This window comes from Hypanus sabinus, chromosome 6 (assembly GCF_030144855.1).
Source record: "Hypanus sabinus isolate sHypSab1 chromosome 6, sHypSab1.hap1, whole genome shotgun sequence".
Lineage (NCBI taxonomy): Eukaryota > Metazoa > Chordata > Chondrichthyes > Myliobatiformes > Dasyatidae > Hypanus > Hypanus sabinus.
In genome coordinates this window covers 52,694,325-52,711,758 of record NC_082711.1, presented here as the reverse complement: position 1 = coordinate 52,711,758, position 17,434 = coordinate 52,694,325, and the positions used below count along the sequence as shown (strand labels likewise).

At 39.6% G+C, this 17,434-nt stretch overlaps 1 protein-coding gene across 4 annotated transcripts in view; it reads right to left on the bottom strand.

The window, feature by feature from the left end:
- LOC132395468 (LIM zinc-binding domain-containing Nebulette-like) overlaps positions 1-17,434 on the bottom strand; it is a 304,667-nt gene that overhangs the window by 177,019 nt on the left and 110,214 nt on the right. The window contains exons 1-2 of one of the 4 annotated variants that reach the window (XM_059972134.1): positions 2,847-3,013; positions 2,346-2,447 (exon numbers count right to left, since the gene is read on the bottom strand). The exons of the other annotated variants lie outside the window; for them this stretch is intronic. Of the exons in view, the coding sequence (XP_059828117.1) occupies positions 2,346-2,350 (5 nt within the window). The 5' untranslated portion in view covers positions 2,351-2,447; positions 2,847-3,013. Of the gene's footprint in view, positions 1-2,345; positions 2,448-2,846; positions 3,014-17,434 lie in introns of those variants that run through there. 4 annotated transcript variants of the gene reach the window in all.

Below are 17,434 nucleotides of genomic sequence, written 5' to 3'. Positions count from 1 at the left end.
AACCAAGAAAAAAAACAGTAAAGAAATGTAGCACAGTCATCAATCCCAAATCCCACCTCCATATAAAAAAAACAATGAACAATAACAGAACAGGCACATCCACCCCCAAATCCCCATCACTGCAAAAAAGTAAACAAAACAGAGCAGGAATGTGATCCCCAAATCTGTTCTCGGGAAGATGAATTTTGTGGATAATGCTTACAAGATAATTTGTTTTGCAATGGATGGGTCAAAGTTCAAAGTAAATTTATTATGAAAGTACATATATGTCACCATATACATCCTTGAAATTTGCTCACTTGCCAGCATACACAAAACATCTAATTGTCCCATGATTAGATTAGGGTTAATTGGAGTGGTGTGGCTAGAAGGGCTGGTATATCTACTCAGAATTATATCGCGAAATAATTTTTAACTCAGTGTAGAACAAGAGTTCCTTATTGTTTAGAATCTTTAGCCGTGCAAATTTGATGCAAAGTATCAGTAAACCTAGTTTGGTCATCTCAGCAAAAGTCGGACTGAAGCAGCGAAATTATTGTTGAAATCCTATCTGTGTTTACCACGAATCAAGAGACAGGCCATCCTTTCAGAACTAAGTACACAGGAAAAGCATATTTATTTACACATTACTTCAAAAAAATTGCTACCATTCCCTTTGCTTTAAAGTTTTTGAAGTAATAATAAATGTTTGCCTTTAATAAAACACAGAGGTTGATCAGTGAAATGAAGAGGGCTTCAAAGGAGTAACTGTGGAATTTTAGGCTTCTGAACTTATCCTGTTCCCTGCTGTGGCTGCTCGGATACTGCTTCATTCTTGTCATCTAACCTGCCTCCTCATGCTACTCCTTCATCATATTTCAGTACTTCGTAAAAATAGGCTTCGGCTCCCTCCCTACTCTCCGCTCCAAATCATTAGCTACTTAAAAAAAACTACAATTATTCTTATTCTCTCCAAGTAGCATTGCAAAAACCACCAGTAGTTTATACCAGCTTCTTAGCTAGAGAACACATAGTTAGGGGATACAAACGAAGGTAATAATTCACATTTTGAGCATGTAGCACACATCTCCAAGGAACCTACCATTCTAACTTGTGGAATACTATTACCTATAGATAACAGCATTTGGTATTCAAATTCATGAATCATGCATTTGCCTGCATAATTTCTCAGCAGTAGGGTTTTGATGGCAGACTGATGCTGATAATCTGAAGCAAAGTGTTGGAAACACAGTACATGTCAGGCATCAGGTGGAGAGAAAAAGAGTCTCCATGGTCAAAGACTCTTGGTTGCATTCTTCCAAAATTCCACAGATTCAATTGAGAGAAAGAACATAGTAACAAGCCCATCTGGCACAACAAGGTTGTGTCTCCCAATTATACACCATGTGACCATCTAACCTACAAACCTGGACATCTTTGGAATGCAGAGGTAACAAACTGGAGGAGCCCCTGCAGTCATGGAGCGAACGCACAAACTCCTGAGAGACAGCAGCAGGAAATGAACACAGGTCACTTGAACTATAAAGAGTCGCATTATAAAATATGGACTTTAGATAGGTATATGGAGGGCTACAGTCCAGTTGCAGGTTGATGGGAAGTAGGCAGTTTAAATGGTTTCAGCATAGACTAGATGGACTGAAGGGCCTGCTTCAGGTCTGTACTTCTCTATGACTCACTGAACGCCACACGACTGTGCCATCCCTACAGATTGGTCATTCCTTCTGAAGAAAGCCAACCAACCTGAAATGTTAACCCAGCTGCTCTCTCCTAATTTTCGGTTTTAGCTCCGATCTGCAGCATCTGCAGATTCTTCAGAATCAAAGGAGCAGTCAGCAGGTCAAAGAACAGACTAAGAACGTGTCAGTTTTGGGATGCGAGTGTTTGCCAGAAGGATTAGAACTGAAGCCCCAGTTGTTCATAATCCAGATCAATAACTAGGTTGAGAGGGATCAAGTTTAATATACAAATGTTTGCTGCTGACTCAAAGCCAAGTGGTAGTGAGAGTTTTGAGCAGGATACAGAGCGCCTTCAGGGGAATACAGATTGGCTCAGCCAATGACAGTAGACTATAATGCAGAAAAATGTGAAGCCATCCACTTCAGTGGAAAAAGTAGAACTGCAGTGTATTTTTAATAGTGAAGGATGTTCAGAAGGACCCGAGCAATCTCATACACAGAATCATCGAAAGTTAATATCAACTTAAGCATGCAATTAGGAAAGTTGACCTTTCATGCTGGAAACATCTTGCTCCAATTACAGCGTCATAGTAACACACGTTTAAAACATTGTACGTAGGACTGGTCCCCTAGCCTATGAAAGGAAATACTAGCATAGCAAAAGTTCACCTCATGGCTTCTGGATTCCTGGGATAGTAGTTTTGTCCTCTAGGAAGAGGTTACTTATTCTGAGCCTTGTACTTGAGTTTAAACGATTGAGAGGTGACCTCACTGAAACGAAAAAAAAATATCCTGAAATGGATTGACAGGGTAGAGCTTCCCCTGCCTAGTATGTCAAGAACCAGAGACACAGCTCCTAAATAAGGCTCAGCCACTAAGTACAGGGAGGAAAATTTCTTCATACAAAGCAAAACATTTTTAGAAGTCCCTATTCAAAACAGCAGTGGAGGATCAATCACCAAATATATTCAAAACTGAAAATAACAAAATTGTGCATATTAAAGGAATCAAACAAGATTTTCAATATTTGCATCTTTTGTAATGTAGTTTTTTTATACTCAACAACAGGCATCATTCATGATCTTCTTACAAAAATTTGGTCATATTGTTCTCTATCACTGATAGCTACTATGAATGAAACACAAACCAAAATACAAAATTCACCTTTACCTTTGAACTTTTAGACATTCCAGTCAGAACAACCTAACATAAGTAGCACTGAAGTCTGCATTGCAAACATGTATCGAGCTGTCATGTTAAAAACTATTATTTGCATCCATTTTCAAGTAATTCCATGTAGGCTCCTGTTATTCAAATCCTTCCTCGACCAAATGCTCAGGGCACTTGCAGAGAACAAATTGCAAGGTTAATAAACAAATGAAACATGGCTCTATTTCTAACTAATATGTGCAATTAAACACTTGTGTTTTTTAAGTGACCAGAAGGACAGGCGAATAACCTCAAGTTAGACCGGATTGTTCTGGAAGAAGGATTAACATAAATATAGTAGATCATTAGAAAGTTGTTGACAGAACAGGCCACTCAGCCTAACAAAGCTTCTCAAATTCCTATTCACATAGAGTTTTGAAATAACGATCGAGTTTAGATTTGAAATCTTTGTTGTTGATGGTTCATGTCCTTGTTCAGCCTGCAGGTGTGACCCCTAGCTTCCCATTGCTTGCAACTTTAATTCTGCATTCGATGCCCACCTGATCTATCAGTCTGTCGACACCTATATTGTTATGGTGAGGAGCAATATGATCATGGGGAACAGCATTTCATTCTCCAACTGAGCATATCACTCCCTTCTGAACTCAGCACCGAATTCTACAGCCTCAAGTAACTTGATTTCTCCTTTTGTATCATTCATCATCTGTAATTAGCTCCACATGTGTCTATTTTCACCTTTCCTTATCTTTTATCCCGTCTTTATTAATGCAGAGCACACCAAGCCTGACCTGAGCTAAAATTCAGCCCTACCATCATTGCTTTCTGAACTTTGGGAGTGCTATGGTAATATAGCAACTAGCATGATGCTATTACAGCTCAGAGCATCAAAGTTCAGAGTTCAATTCCAGCCTCCTCTGTAAAGTTTAATTTACATTCTATACATGAGCACATGGGTTTCCTCTGGGTGCTCTGGTTTACTCCCATAGTCCACAGATATTCTGGTTAGTAGGTTGATTGGTCATTGTAAATTGTCCAGTGATCAGACTGGGGTTAAATGGATGGGTGTCTGAGCAGTGTGACTCATTGGGCTGGAAAGGTCTTTTATATTATGTATTTCTAAATCAAACTAACATAATTTTGAGATTTTCTGTTAGGATCTAATGTAAATAAAGAAGCTTTTTCTATACTTTAGGACTGAAATCCCAAAGTTATCAGTGAGCTGGAATATCTCCCTCAAGCTTTGCCATTGTCTCCAAGACACAGGAAGGTGATGGAATACCATCCAGTTAGATCCACACATGCAGGTCCAGCTCCTCCCAAGCAGCTTAGCCTAAATCAACCATTACATCTCACCTAATCTGATATCCCATCTATTATTCTAAAAATTCATTACCTCCATGTATGTAATACAGTATGTACAACCCCTAAAATATTTATATTATGCTTTTCCAGCATCTGCAGATTTTTTTTTCACCTGGGAAAGTAATTGGATGGACTGGAACTGGAGACCAACAATATGATATCCTTTTTCCCAGAGCACTGAAGTAGTTAATTGTTTCAAACAAACCAGATGTGTGAAATTATAGGGGTTTTTTTATTGTAGACCTCAACATCAGAAGTGCGAAAGGGACAGAAAATCTACACTAGATACCAGAACTTTAATAGACATAAAATAATTTTAATTACCAATCAATTTCTGTCTTCTTTGAACTGGCTTACTGTAGCATATCCTTTGAGACTCACTTCTGTACCCATGTTTCCAATGTCAAAAACTGGTTTCAATGGGGAAAAAAATAACCTCCAATGTTAACAAAGATCGTACAGTTTACAAAAGTCAGTCCCTTTTTAAGGAATTAAATCAGAAAGCAAAAATGATGCAGAAAACCAGGAACAATTTCTTCTAAAAGACTACAGATGCTAGATGCATTTAAATACTAAAAACCAAGGTAATTGTCTGAAACAGATTGGCAATTAACTAAAAGAATGGTCAAAGAAGCTCAATGCCTAATTTATTTTCTGTTCCAGAGGAAGGAACAACACAAGGATGCACTTGATATAATGGTTCATGTTGATAAAAACTGGCCTAATTTTGGGTGAAATCTATTGACTAGTTTTTTTTTAAATATTGAAAGTTAAATCTTCGACTAACAAGTGTCTCTTTCAGTGACTTTTATTACATAGGAAGTTTAAGGTAACAACAGGACGATGTTGCTCTGGGAATTTTTTAAACTTTTTTTTAATCAAAATTAGAATTATTTTCTTCATCATAAGTTTACTGCTGTGACATATGTATCGAAGAGTTTCACTCTATCCTATCCATCCCCCTTACCTTCTCAGCAATTTAAACTTGTTTTCTCTTTCCCAGATTTGATGTAGGGGTAAGCCTGTTCCTTGTTCCATAGATGATGCCTTACCCACAAAATGCTTCTAGAATTTTCTGCCATTACTTCTGAATTCAAGCATTGACAATCTACGAGAGGTAATTGATAAGTTTGCGGCCTAAGGTAGAAGGAGTCAATTTTAGAAAACCTAGCACATTTATTTTTCAATATAGTCCTCTCCTACGTGTACACACTTAGTCCAGTGGTCATGGAGCATACGGATCCCTTCTTTGTAGAAGTGGTCCACAGCATGGAGTGATTGATAAGTTTGTGGCCTAAGGTGGAAGGAGATGAGTTATACAGCTCTCGTTACATGCACGTACACTCCAACTCTTTAAGTGATAATGCAGGAAGTTAATATCTCCTTCTACCTTAGGCCACAGACTTATCAATCACCCCTGCTGTGGACAGCTTCTACAAAGAAGGGATCCGTATGCTCCACGACCGCTGGACTAAGTGTGTAAATGTAGGAGGGGACTATGTTGCAAAATAAATGTGCTAGGTTTTCTAAAACTGACTCATTCTACCTTAGGCCACAAACTTATCAATCATCCCTCATAGTTTTGATTTTCAGTGACAAGATGGCATAGTTAGCATGATGAGACAAACATATACGTTGTATGTAAGGATCTTGAAGGTTTGGAAGAACATTACTTATAATGTCTTCAATGTCCTGCAGAGACTGAAAAGAAAGTAACATTTCATTGCTGACATTCTTTATCTCTAACTTTCTAGGTGTCAAAGCTTAGAATCTTTATGGAAGATAACTCATATAAAAAAATCATGGCCTCCATTTAAGTCAAATTTCAAAGATATTCTTTTAACACTCATGGCATTTCTCCAAGGGTTGTTAATTCTTAAGTTTTATTATTCCTAATGAGTCCCATCTGTCCCTTTTATTATTCCTTCAAACTTTTCTTGGTGCGTTCTGCTGTTGCCTTACACTGATCATACAGAAAGTACTCTTTCTAAAATGCACACTCGTGTTCAGTGAGAAAGGAATTAGCTGTAAAACTACAAATCGTGGGCCATAAGCTGCAACTTTTCTCAGAGGGTCCCTTCTGAATTATGGCTACCTTTTTCCATGTAAAGTTTCTGCAAACCTGATTCGATTCATATCTGTTCACTGCCACAAATGGAAAAAGGATTAAATGAATTCTCTACCTTTAAAAGCCTGAATTGCAAAAGTAACATCACTGGTAGAAAATTGAATTTTTGTTCTACAAGTCAACCAGTTGGGAAATCTAAATTCATGATCTATGTGCTTGAATTACAGTGCATGGCAAAGGTTAGCCACCAGTGTTGGAGGTCAGATCCCAGATTAGTCAGTAGAGGTGGTTTAGATCATTTTCCGTTATATTTCAATTCATCATGTTGCCGCTCGAATTTTGGCGGCTCTGGGGATGGATAACATCTGGGCCCATCTATTTTGTTCTTTATTCTGTCAAAGCAAGTGTTGTTCCTTTAAATTTCTTGCTCTTGATGCCACAAATTATCACTGATAATTCTGCATTATTTTTAAGGCTAAAGCAGGTTTTACTGTCAGTACATCAATTAGAACACTCAGTCACTGTAGAAATAATTATGTTTTGATATAATTTTAACTTCCTTCCCAATTCAGTATTTGACAATATTTACCAGTTTATATGTGAAAAATCTGTGCTTATGAAAATTTAGATTTGCTGTCAATACCTTTCAATTAAAGTGCAGCATGTACAATCCTGAAAGAACTATTGGGAGTTTTGACAAGCAGATATTGATTTATATCATACACTGCATTCTGAACAAACAGAATATTTTGCTTTTAACTTTGCCCAGACTGGTTCTTGTGCTTGGCTGTCATATTGGCAAACAATATCCCATCTGAGCAAAATTATAATTCACAAACAGAAAATGAATGTGATGATCAATTAATTCTTTTGGTGGAATTGATTGAGGGATAAATATTTGCCAGTAAAGAACACCCCTGGTCCTTTTCAAGTACCATGGAATAGTTTATCTCTACTTCAAAAGGCAGAATTGGATCTTCACTTGACATTTTAAATCGAAGCAAGAGGCGGAGAGTGAAGAAGTAAAGGCATCTCGGAGAGAAGCCGTTTTTTAAAAACTGATCGGGGAAAAGGGGCTAGACTGCACAGGCGCGTGACGTAGCATGCCAAAGGTTTAAAAAAAAACTCACCATGTAGAGCAGCCATCATCAGAGTGGACTGAGTCAGAGTGGGATGGCTTTGGCTCAAAAGGCTTCGGTGTGAACAGGCAGAGGCGAGGTTTGAACAGGGCATGACTGCAGAAGTGCACTGAGGTCGGCCTGTGAGGCAGTGGGACAATTTAAAAAGCAAACAGATTAACAGAGTGGGTGACATGGTAGAGGGAGACAGAGTAGGAAGGCTTTAGCTCAAGAGGCTTCGGCAAGCAGAGGCTGAGGACGAGCTTCACTCCAAGAGAGGTAAGGCCGGATAAGTTTCTTTAATTAATTTAATTATCTTAGGAGTAGGTAATGGAGTTAGGGCAGTTGAGTGCTCTGTTTGCAGTATGTGGGAAGTCAGAGCAAGCACAATTGTCCCTGATGGTTACACCTGTAAAAGATGCATGAGCTGCAGCTCCTGACAAACCGTGTTAGGGAACTGGAGCTGGAGCTGGATGAACTTTAGATCATTCGGGAGGCAGAAATAGACAGGAGTTTCAGGGAGATAGTCACCCCTAGGAGTCAGGAGACAGGTAGCTGGGTGACTGTCAGGAGAGGGAAGAGGATTAGACAGAATGAGCAGAGCACCCCTGTGGCCGTTCCCATCAACAATAAGGATACTGTTTTGGATATTGTTGGTGGGGATGACCTACCAGAGACAAGTTGCAGTGGTTGCGTCTCTGGCACTGAGACTGGACCCTCAGCTCTGAAGGGAAGGAGGGAAAAGAGGAGAGCAGTAGTGATAGGGGATTTGATAGTTAGGGGGGCAGATAGGAGGTTCTGTGGAAGAGATTGAGAATCCCGGATGGTCTGTTGTGTGCCTGGTGCCAGGGTCTGTGATATCTCGTATCAAGTTCTCAGCATTCTCAAGAGGGAGGGTGAGCAGCCGGATATCGTGGTCCATGTAGGGACCAATGATGTGGGTAGGAAGAGTGAGGAAATCCTGAAAGGTGAGTTTAGGGAGTTAGGCGCCAAGTTAAAGGACAGGACATCTGGGATAACAATCTCAGGATTGCTACCAGTGCCACTTGCAGGCGGGTTTAGAAATAGTAAGACAGCGCAGTTCAACACATGGCTAAAGACAAGATGCAGGAGGAAGGGCTTCAGATTTATCGATAATTGGGCAGTTTTTCAGGGAAGGTGGGACCTGTTCCGGTGGGATGGTTTACATCTGAACTGGAGGGGGACAAATATTCTTGCAGGTAGGTTTGCTAGAGAGGCTCCAGTGGATTTAAACTAGATGTGAGGGGGGAGGGGAACCAGAGTGTAGGAACGGATGTATGAGAGAAGGAAGAAAATGAAGATAGTAAAGTTGTTTGCACTGTTAGTGATAAACAGAGAGGAAGAGGTGGAGAATTTCTAAAATGCATTTATTTTAACGCTCGGAGCATTGTAAGGAAGGTGGATGAGCTCAGAGCATGGACTGATACCTGGAAATATGATGTTGTAACTATTAGTGAAACATGGTTGCAGGAGGGGTGTGATTGGCAACTAAATATTCCTGGATTTTGTTGCTTCGGGTGTGATAGAATCACACTGAAGCTGAGGGTAGCAGACACCAACAGAATCAACAAACTCATTTGTAAGGCCAGTGATGTTGTGGGGGTGGAACTGTTCTCTCTGACGGTGGTGTCTGAAAAAAGGATGCTGTCCAAGTTGCATGCCATCTTGGGCAATGACTCCCATCCACTCCACTATGTACTGGTTAGGCACAGGAGTACATTCAGCCAGACTCATTCCACTGAGATGTAACACTGAGCGTCATAGGAAGTCATTCCTACCTGTGGCCATCAAACTTTACAACTCCTCCCTCAGAGTGTCAGACACCCTGAGCCAATAGGCTGGTCCTGGACTTATTTCCACTTGGCGTGATTAGCTTATTATTTAATTATTTATGGTTTTATATTGCTATATTTCTTCACTATTCTTGGTTGGTGCGGCTGTAACAAAACTCAATTTCCCTCAGGATCAATAAAGTATGTCTGTCTGTCTGACTGTCTGAATCGGAGGGACAAGAAGGGGAGGGGGTGCAATGCTTGTCAAGAGAAAATATTACATCAGTGCTCTGGCAGGATAGATTACAGGGCTCGTCTAGTGAGGCTATTTGGGTGGAACTGAGGAATGGGGAAGGTGTAGTAACACTTACAGGAGTGTATTATAGACCACCTAATGGGGAGTGAGAATTGGAGAAGCAAATTGTAAGGAGATAGCAGATATTTGTAGTAAGCACAGGGTTGTGATTGTGGGAGATTTTAATTTTCCACACATAGACTGTGAAGCCCATACTGATAAAGGGATGGATGGTTTGGAGTTTATAAAATGTGTGCAGGACAGTTTTTTGCAGCAATACATAGAGGTACCAACTAGAGAAGGGGCAGTGTTGGGAATGAGATAGGTCAGGTGACAGAGGTATGTGTTGGGGAGAACTTTGGGTCCAGTGATCACAATGCCATTAGTTTCAATGTAATTATGGAGAAGGATAGGACTGGACCCGGGGTTGAGATTTTTGATTGGAGAAAGGCTGACTTTGAGGAGATGCAAAAGGATTTAGAAGGAGTGGATTGGGACAATTTGTTTTATGGGAAGGATGTAATAGAGAACTGGAGGTCATTTAAAGGTGAAATTTTGAGGGTACAGAATCTTTATGTTCCAGTTAGGTTAAAAGGAAAGGTTAAAAGTTTAAGGGATCCATGGTTTTCAAGGGATATTAGAAACTTGGTTCAGAAAAAGAAAGATATCTACAATAAATATAGGCAGCATGGAGTAACTGAGGTGCTCAAGGAATATAAAGAATGTAAGAAGAATCTTAAGAAAGAAATTAGAAAAGCTGAAAGAAGATATGAGGTCACTTTGGCAACTAAGGTGAAAATAAATCCAAAGAGTCTCTACAGTTATATTAATAGCAAAAGGATAGTGAGGGATAAAATTGGTCCCTTAGAGAATCAGAGTGGACAGCTATGTATGGAGCCAAAAGAGATGGGAGAGATTTTGAACAATTTCTTTTCTTTGGTACTCACTAAAGAGAAGGATATTGAATTGTGTAAGGTAAGGGAAACAAGTAGGAAAGTTATGGAAACTATGACGATTAAAGAGGAGGAAGTACCGGCACTTTTAAGGAATATAAAAGTGGATAAATCTCCAGGTCCTGACAGGATATTCCCTAGGACCTTGAGGGAAGTTAGTGGAGAAACAGCAGGGGTTCTGACAGAAATATTTCAAATGTCATTAGAAACGGATGGTGCTGGAGGATTGATGTATTACTCATGTTGTTCCATTGTTTAAAAAAGGTTCTAAGAGTAAACCTAGCAATTACAGGCCTGTAAGTTTGACATCAGTGGTGGGTAAATTAACGGAATGTATTCTTAGAGATGTTATATATAATTATCTAGATAGACAGGGTCTGATTAGGAACAGTAGAACATAGAACATAGAAGAGTACAGCACATTACAGGCCCTTCAGCCCACAATGTTGTGCCGACCCTCAAAAACCTGCCTCCCATATAACCCCCCCACCTTAAATTCCTACATATACCTGTCTAACAGTCTCTTAAACTTCAGCAGTGTATCTACCTCCACCACTGACCCAGGCAGTGCATTCCACACACCAACCACTCTCTGAGTAAAAAACTTTCCTCTAATATCCCCCTTGAACTTCCCTCCCCTTACCTTAAAGCCATGCCCTCTTGTACTGAGCAGTGGTGCCCTGGGAAAGAGGTGCTGGCTGTCCACTCTGTCTATTCCTCTTAATATCTTGTACATCTCTATCATCTCTCCTCTCATCCTCCTTCCCTCCAAAGAGTAAAGCCCTAGCTCCCTTAATCTCTGATCATAATCCATTCTCTCTAAACCAGGCAGCATCCTGGTAACTCTCCTCTGTACCCTTTCCAATGCTTCCACATCCTTCCTATACTGAGGTGACCAGAACTGGACACAGTACTCCAAGTGTGGCCTAACTAGAGTTTTATAGAGCTGCATCATTACATCGCGTCTCTTAAACTCTATCCCTCAATTTATGAAAGCTAACACCCCATAAGCTTTCTTAACTACCCTATCTACCTGTGAGGCAACTTTTAAGGGATCTGTGGACATGTACCCCCAGATCCCTCTGCTCCTCCACACTACCAAGTATCCTACTGTTTACTTTGTAGTTTGCCTTGGAGTTTGTCCTTCCAAAGTATACCACCTCACACTTCTGCGGTTTGAACTCCATCTGCCACTTCTCAGCCCACTTCTGCATCCTATAATCTTCGACAGTCCTCTACAATATCTACAACACCACCAACCTTTATGTCATCTGCAAACTTGCCAACCCACCCTTCTACCCCCACATCCAGGTCGTTAATAAAAATCACAAAAAGTAGAGGTCCCAGAACCGATCCTTGTGGGACACCACTAGTCACAACCCTCCAATCTGAATGTACTCCCTCCACCACGACTCTCTGCCTTCTGCAGGCAAGCCAATTCTGAATCTACCTGGCCAAACTTCCCTGGATCCCATGCTTTCTGACTTTCTGAATAAGCCTACCATGTGGAACCTTATCAAATGCCTTACTAAAATCCATGTAGATCACATCCACTGCACAGTCAACATGGATTTGTGCGTGGAAGGTCATGTTTGACAAATCTTATTGAATTTTTTGAAGAGGTTACAAGGAAAGTTGACTAGGGTAAAGCAATGGATGTTGTCTATATGGACTTCAGTAAGGCCTTTGACAAGGTTCTGCATGGAAGGTTAGTTAGGAAGGTTCAATCTTTAGGTATTAATATTGAAGTAGTAAAATGGATTCAACAGTGGCTAGATGGGAGATGCCAGAGAGTAGTGGTGGATAACTATTTGTCAGGTTGGAGGCCAGTGCCTAGTGGTGTGCCTCAGGGATCTGTACTGTTCCAATGTTGTTTGTCATATACACTACTGATCTGGATGATGGGGTGGTAAATTGGATTAGTAAGTATGCAGATGATAGGTGGCGTTGTGGATAATAAAGTAGGTTTTCAAAGCTTGCAGAGAGATTTAGGTCAGTTAGAAGAGTGGGCTGAACGATGGTAGATGGAGTTTAATGCTGATAAGTGTGAGGTGCTACATTTTGGTAGGAATAATCCAAATAGGACATACATGGTAAATGGTAGGGCATTGAAGGATGCAGTAGAACAGAGTGATCTAGGAATAATGGTGCATAGTTCCCTGAAGGTGGAATCTCATGTGGATAGGTGGTGAAGACAGATTTTGGTATGCTGGCCTTTATTAATCAGAGCATTGAATATGGGAGTTGGGATATAATGTTAAAATTGTTCAAGGCATTGGTAAGGCCAAATTTGGAGGACTGTGTACAGTTCTGGTCACCGAATTATCGGAAAGATGTCAAAATAGAGAGAGTACAGAGAGATTTCCTAGAATGTTACCTGGGTTTCAGCACCTAAGTTACAGGGAAAGGTTGAACAAGTTAGGTCTTTATTCTTTGGAGCGTAGAAGGTTGAGGGGGGACTTGATAGAGGTATTTAAGATTATGAGGGGGAATAGATACAGTTGACATGGATAGGGTTTTTCCATTGAGAGTAGGTGAGATTCAAACAAGAGGGCATGAGTTGAGAGTTAGGGGGCAAAGGTTTAGGGGTAACATGAGGGGGGAACCTCTTTACTCAGAGACTGGTGGCTGTGTGGATCGAGCTTCCAGTAGAAGTGATAGAGGCAGGTTCGATATTGTCATTTAAAGTAAAATGGGTTAGGTATATGGACAGGAAAGAAATGGAGGGTTATGGGCTGAGTGCAGGTCGGTGGGACTAGGTGAGAGTAAGCATTCGGCACGGACTAGAAGGGCCTAGACGGCGTGTTTCCGTGCTGTAGTTGTTATATGGTTATATTTGATCCAAAAGATGGCACCTTTGTCCAAGTGCATTAAGATGCCACCATATATTTCTATAAAAAACATATCAAACTTACAACCTGATGCTCAAAGCCAAGCATGCCATTCTATGCAGTTGAAACTATGACAACATGAGCAGAAATAATATAAAGGTGACTTTTATTATGCTTCCTCAAACATGTCCAATCAATAAATTGCTGCCTTATTACACAAAAAATTGTAAGATAAATTTGGAAATTCCTTCTCATCTTCTGCTCTGAGAGAGCTACTACATTACCATTCAACATTTCACATTAGTCTATACATAAATAATTAAACTACAGCAGAAATTCAATATCAACCAATGCCATTGTGATATGTGCACCTTAAGGTCTTTTTGTCAAGTACACTTTGTAGCTTCATTAGTTACATAGATTTACCACATTGTAGTCAGGCTGACATTTAACATCACACAACATACACTCACAACAGCAATCTGCATAACATCAATACTGAAAAACAGATTTTTAGCATTTCTTTAATGTTTACTCAATACAAGCTTTACATCAATCATTCTCTTTTTAATTCATCGACTCCACACATACCTGTAAAATATTTCTATTGACTACTGAATTTCCTGATATTTGCTCAAAATAACAAATGTATTTAAGCAATGATTAATATACACACTTAAAAGTTATGTCACCAATTATCAATGGAAATCTGTTTAAGGCCATGAACTACAAGCTTATACATGAAACAAAGTAATTTTTAAATCATTTTCCATTTCAGGAAAATTTCTACAACAGTTTACAAAAGACTTCTCCAATAAACTACAATTTATAGTTATCTATTATTATTTATCAAAACAATCACAAATACAACTATGTAAACTTTATTACTCAAATCTGTCATTCAATACCAAAATCCCATTATGAGAAAAATGCACAATGCACAAGAATAATTAAATCAAATTTCAATTATATTTAGAATTTTACTCAAAAATATATTCTTCCTATTCACATTATTAACCAAATGTGAATCTTCAGAACAAACTCATATTAGTGATTTAATATTTTTAATTAATATTTCTGGATCAAACATTGTCAAGGCCCCAGCACCATGACAAGCATTGTGGTATAAATTTCAGGCCACAATGAGCAGAGTAATCTGAACACATGCCTGCTGTCAACAGTGAGAAGCCCAAACTGTAAAGGTGCATTTGTTTGGAACTGGCAAGCTGCCTACAATAAGCAACACACTGATAAGCAACTTACTAAATCATGGAAGTATCATAGCCGCTATCCATTCCACGGATCTGCAGTGGTTTAGAACTGTTCAAAGCATTTAAGGAGGGAGGGGTGGGGATGGGGGTGTCCTCCTAATGTGAAGAATTTTTTAAAATGGTAGGACATGGCTTTAAGCTACAAAGTTATGAAGAACTTATTCCAAGCCTTCATGGTGAAAGTGGGATTCAAAAATATTTCTTGTGGCAAAATCATGGTGGTGCAAAACTGTAGATAGATTTTCAGTGTAATTTGTCTAAAAAGTTATTTTAAACTGATCTGATTGGACATAGCTTGTAAGCTCCAAAGCATAGCAAGAATATCTTCATAATCAGTAAGCAGGGGCAAATGAAATTGTTCAAAAGAGATAATACACTATTGATTGAAATGCAGGCAGCATGCCACCTTCAAACAGCTGGCATGATAGGGATGTACAGTTACTACTAATGACTTTTCACTAACATTTCAGAATTATAACTTTCAAGCAGCACTTAAGCATAGCACTGTGGCTTGATTGTATGCAGACAGTCAAGGATTAAGTGAATCTAATGTGTAAAAGAGTGAAGGACGAAATAATTTAGGTACAGACTCCAGCATTTTCAACGTTACCATGGAGGCCTTGGTAGAGGAGGAGAACAAAATGTCCTGAATCTGGAGTAGCCAGGAGGCTCTACAGGCACACGTTCAAAAGCCAACATTGGTTACTGCTAAGAATTGCCTGGATGCACTAACTCAACAATATTCAATGACATCACAGAAGTTCTCAAGATATGGCATTCTCAAATGCCATTTCCTATCAACATTAAAATTTAAGAAAATGCTCAATTCGTCTCTCCTCCATCTCTCATCCACCGATCATTTACAGTAAGTCAGTCAGCACACATAAGCATTAAAATGATCCATTATACCCTCTCAGTTTTGCTCTACTTAAAGTTTGCAATGTCACCACCGAAATAGGTGGGAGGGTATGTTGTAATGAGAATATCTGGATTTTGCAACAAGATATACTGCACATAGGTTGAATGAGTCAATGAGAACGTGGTAGACACTGTTTCATGTGTCAAGTATTACACTTTAGCATGAGAAATCAACATGCAAATTACCATATAACATATAACCATATAACAATTACAGCACGGAAACAGGCCATCTCGGCCCTTCTAGTCCATGCCAACGCTTACACTTACCTAGTCCCACTGGTCCACACTCAGCCCATAATCCTCCATTCCTTTCCTGTCCATATACCTATCTAGTTTTACTTTGAATGACAATACCAAACCTGCCTCTACTACTTCTACTGGAAGCTCTTTCCACACAGCTACCACTCTCTGAGTAAAGAAATTCCCCCTCGTGTTACCCTTAAACTTTTGCCCCCTAACTCTCAAATCATGTCCTCTTGTTTAAATCTCACCTACTCTCAATGGAAAAAGCCTATCCATGTAAACTCTATCTATTCCCCCTCATAATCTTAAATACCTCTATCAAGTCCCCCCTCAACCTTCTATGCTCCAAAGAATAAAGACCTAACTTGTTCAACCTTTCCCTGTAACTTAGGTGCTGAAACCCAGGTAACATTCTAGGAAATCTCTCTGTACTCTCTCTATTTTGACATCTTTCCGATAATTCGGTGACCAGAACTGTACACAGGACTCCAAATTTGGCCTTACCAATGCCTTGAACAATTTTAACATTATATCCCAACTCCCATACTCAATGCTCTGATTTATAAAGGCCAGGATACCAAAAGCTTTCTTCACCACCCTATCCACATGAGATTCCACCTTCGGGGAACTATGCACCATTATTCCTAGATCACTCTGTTCTACTGCATCCTTCAATGCCCTACCATTTACCATGTATGTCCTATTTGGATTATTCCTACCAAAATGTAACACCTCACACTTATCAGCATTAAACTCCATCTACCATCGTTCAGCCCACTCTTCTAACTGGCCTAAATCTCTCTGCAAGCTTTGAAAACTTTATTATCCACAACACCACCTATCATCTGCATACTTACTAATCCAATTTACCACCCCATCATCCAGATCATTAATGTATATGACAAACAACATTGGACCCAGTACAGATCCCTAAGGCACACCACTAGGCACTGGCCTCCAACCTGACAAACAGTTATCCACCACTACTCTCTGGCATTTCCCATCCAGCCACTGTTGAATCCATTTTACTACTTCAATATTAATACCTAAAGATTGAACCTTCCTAACTAACCTTCCATGCAGAACCTTGTCAAAGGCCTTACTGAAGTCCATTTAGACAACATCCACTGCTTTACCCTAGTCAACTTTCCTTGTAACCTCTTCAAAAAATTCAATAAGATTTGTCAAACATGACCTTCCATGCACAAATCCATGCTGACTATTCCTAATCAGACCCTGACTATCCAGATAATTATATATACCATTTCTAAGAATACTTTCCATTAATTTACCCACCGCTGATGTCAAACTGACAGGCCTATAATTGCTAGGTTTACTCTTAGAACCCTTTTTAAACAATAGAACCACATAAGCAATATGCCAATCATCCGGCACCATCCCCGTTTCTAATGACATTTGAAATATTTCTGTCAGAACCCCTGCTATTTCTACACTAACTTCCCTCAAGGTCCTAGGGAATATCCTGTCAGCACCCAGAGATTTATCCACTTTTATGTTCCTTAAAAGCGCCTGTACTTCCTCCTCTTTAATTGTCATAGTTTCCATAACTTCCCTACTTGTTTCCCTTACCTTACACAATTCAATATCCTTCTCCTTAGTGAATACCGAAGAAAAGAAATTGTTCAAAATCTCCCCCATCTCTTTTGGCTCCATACATAGCTGTCCACTCTGATTCTGTAAGGGACCAATTTTATCCTTCACAATCCTTTTGC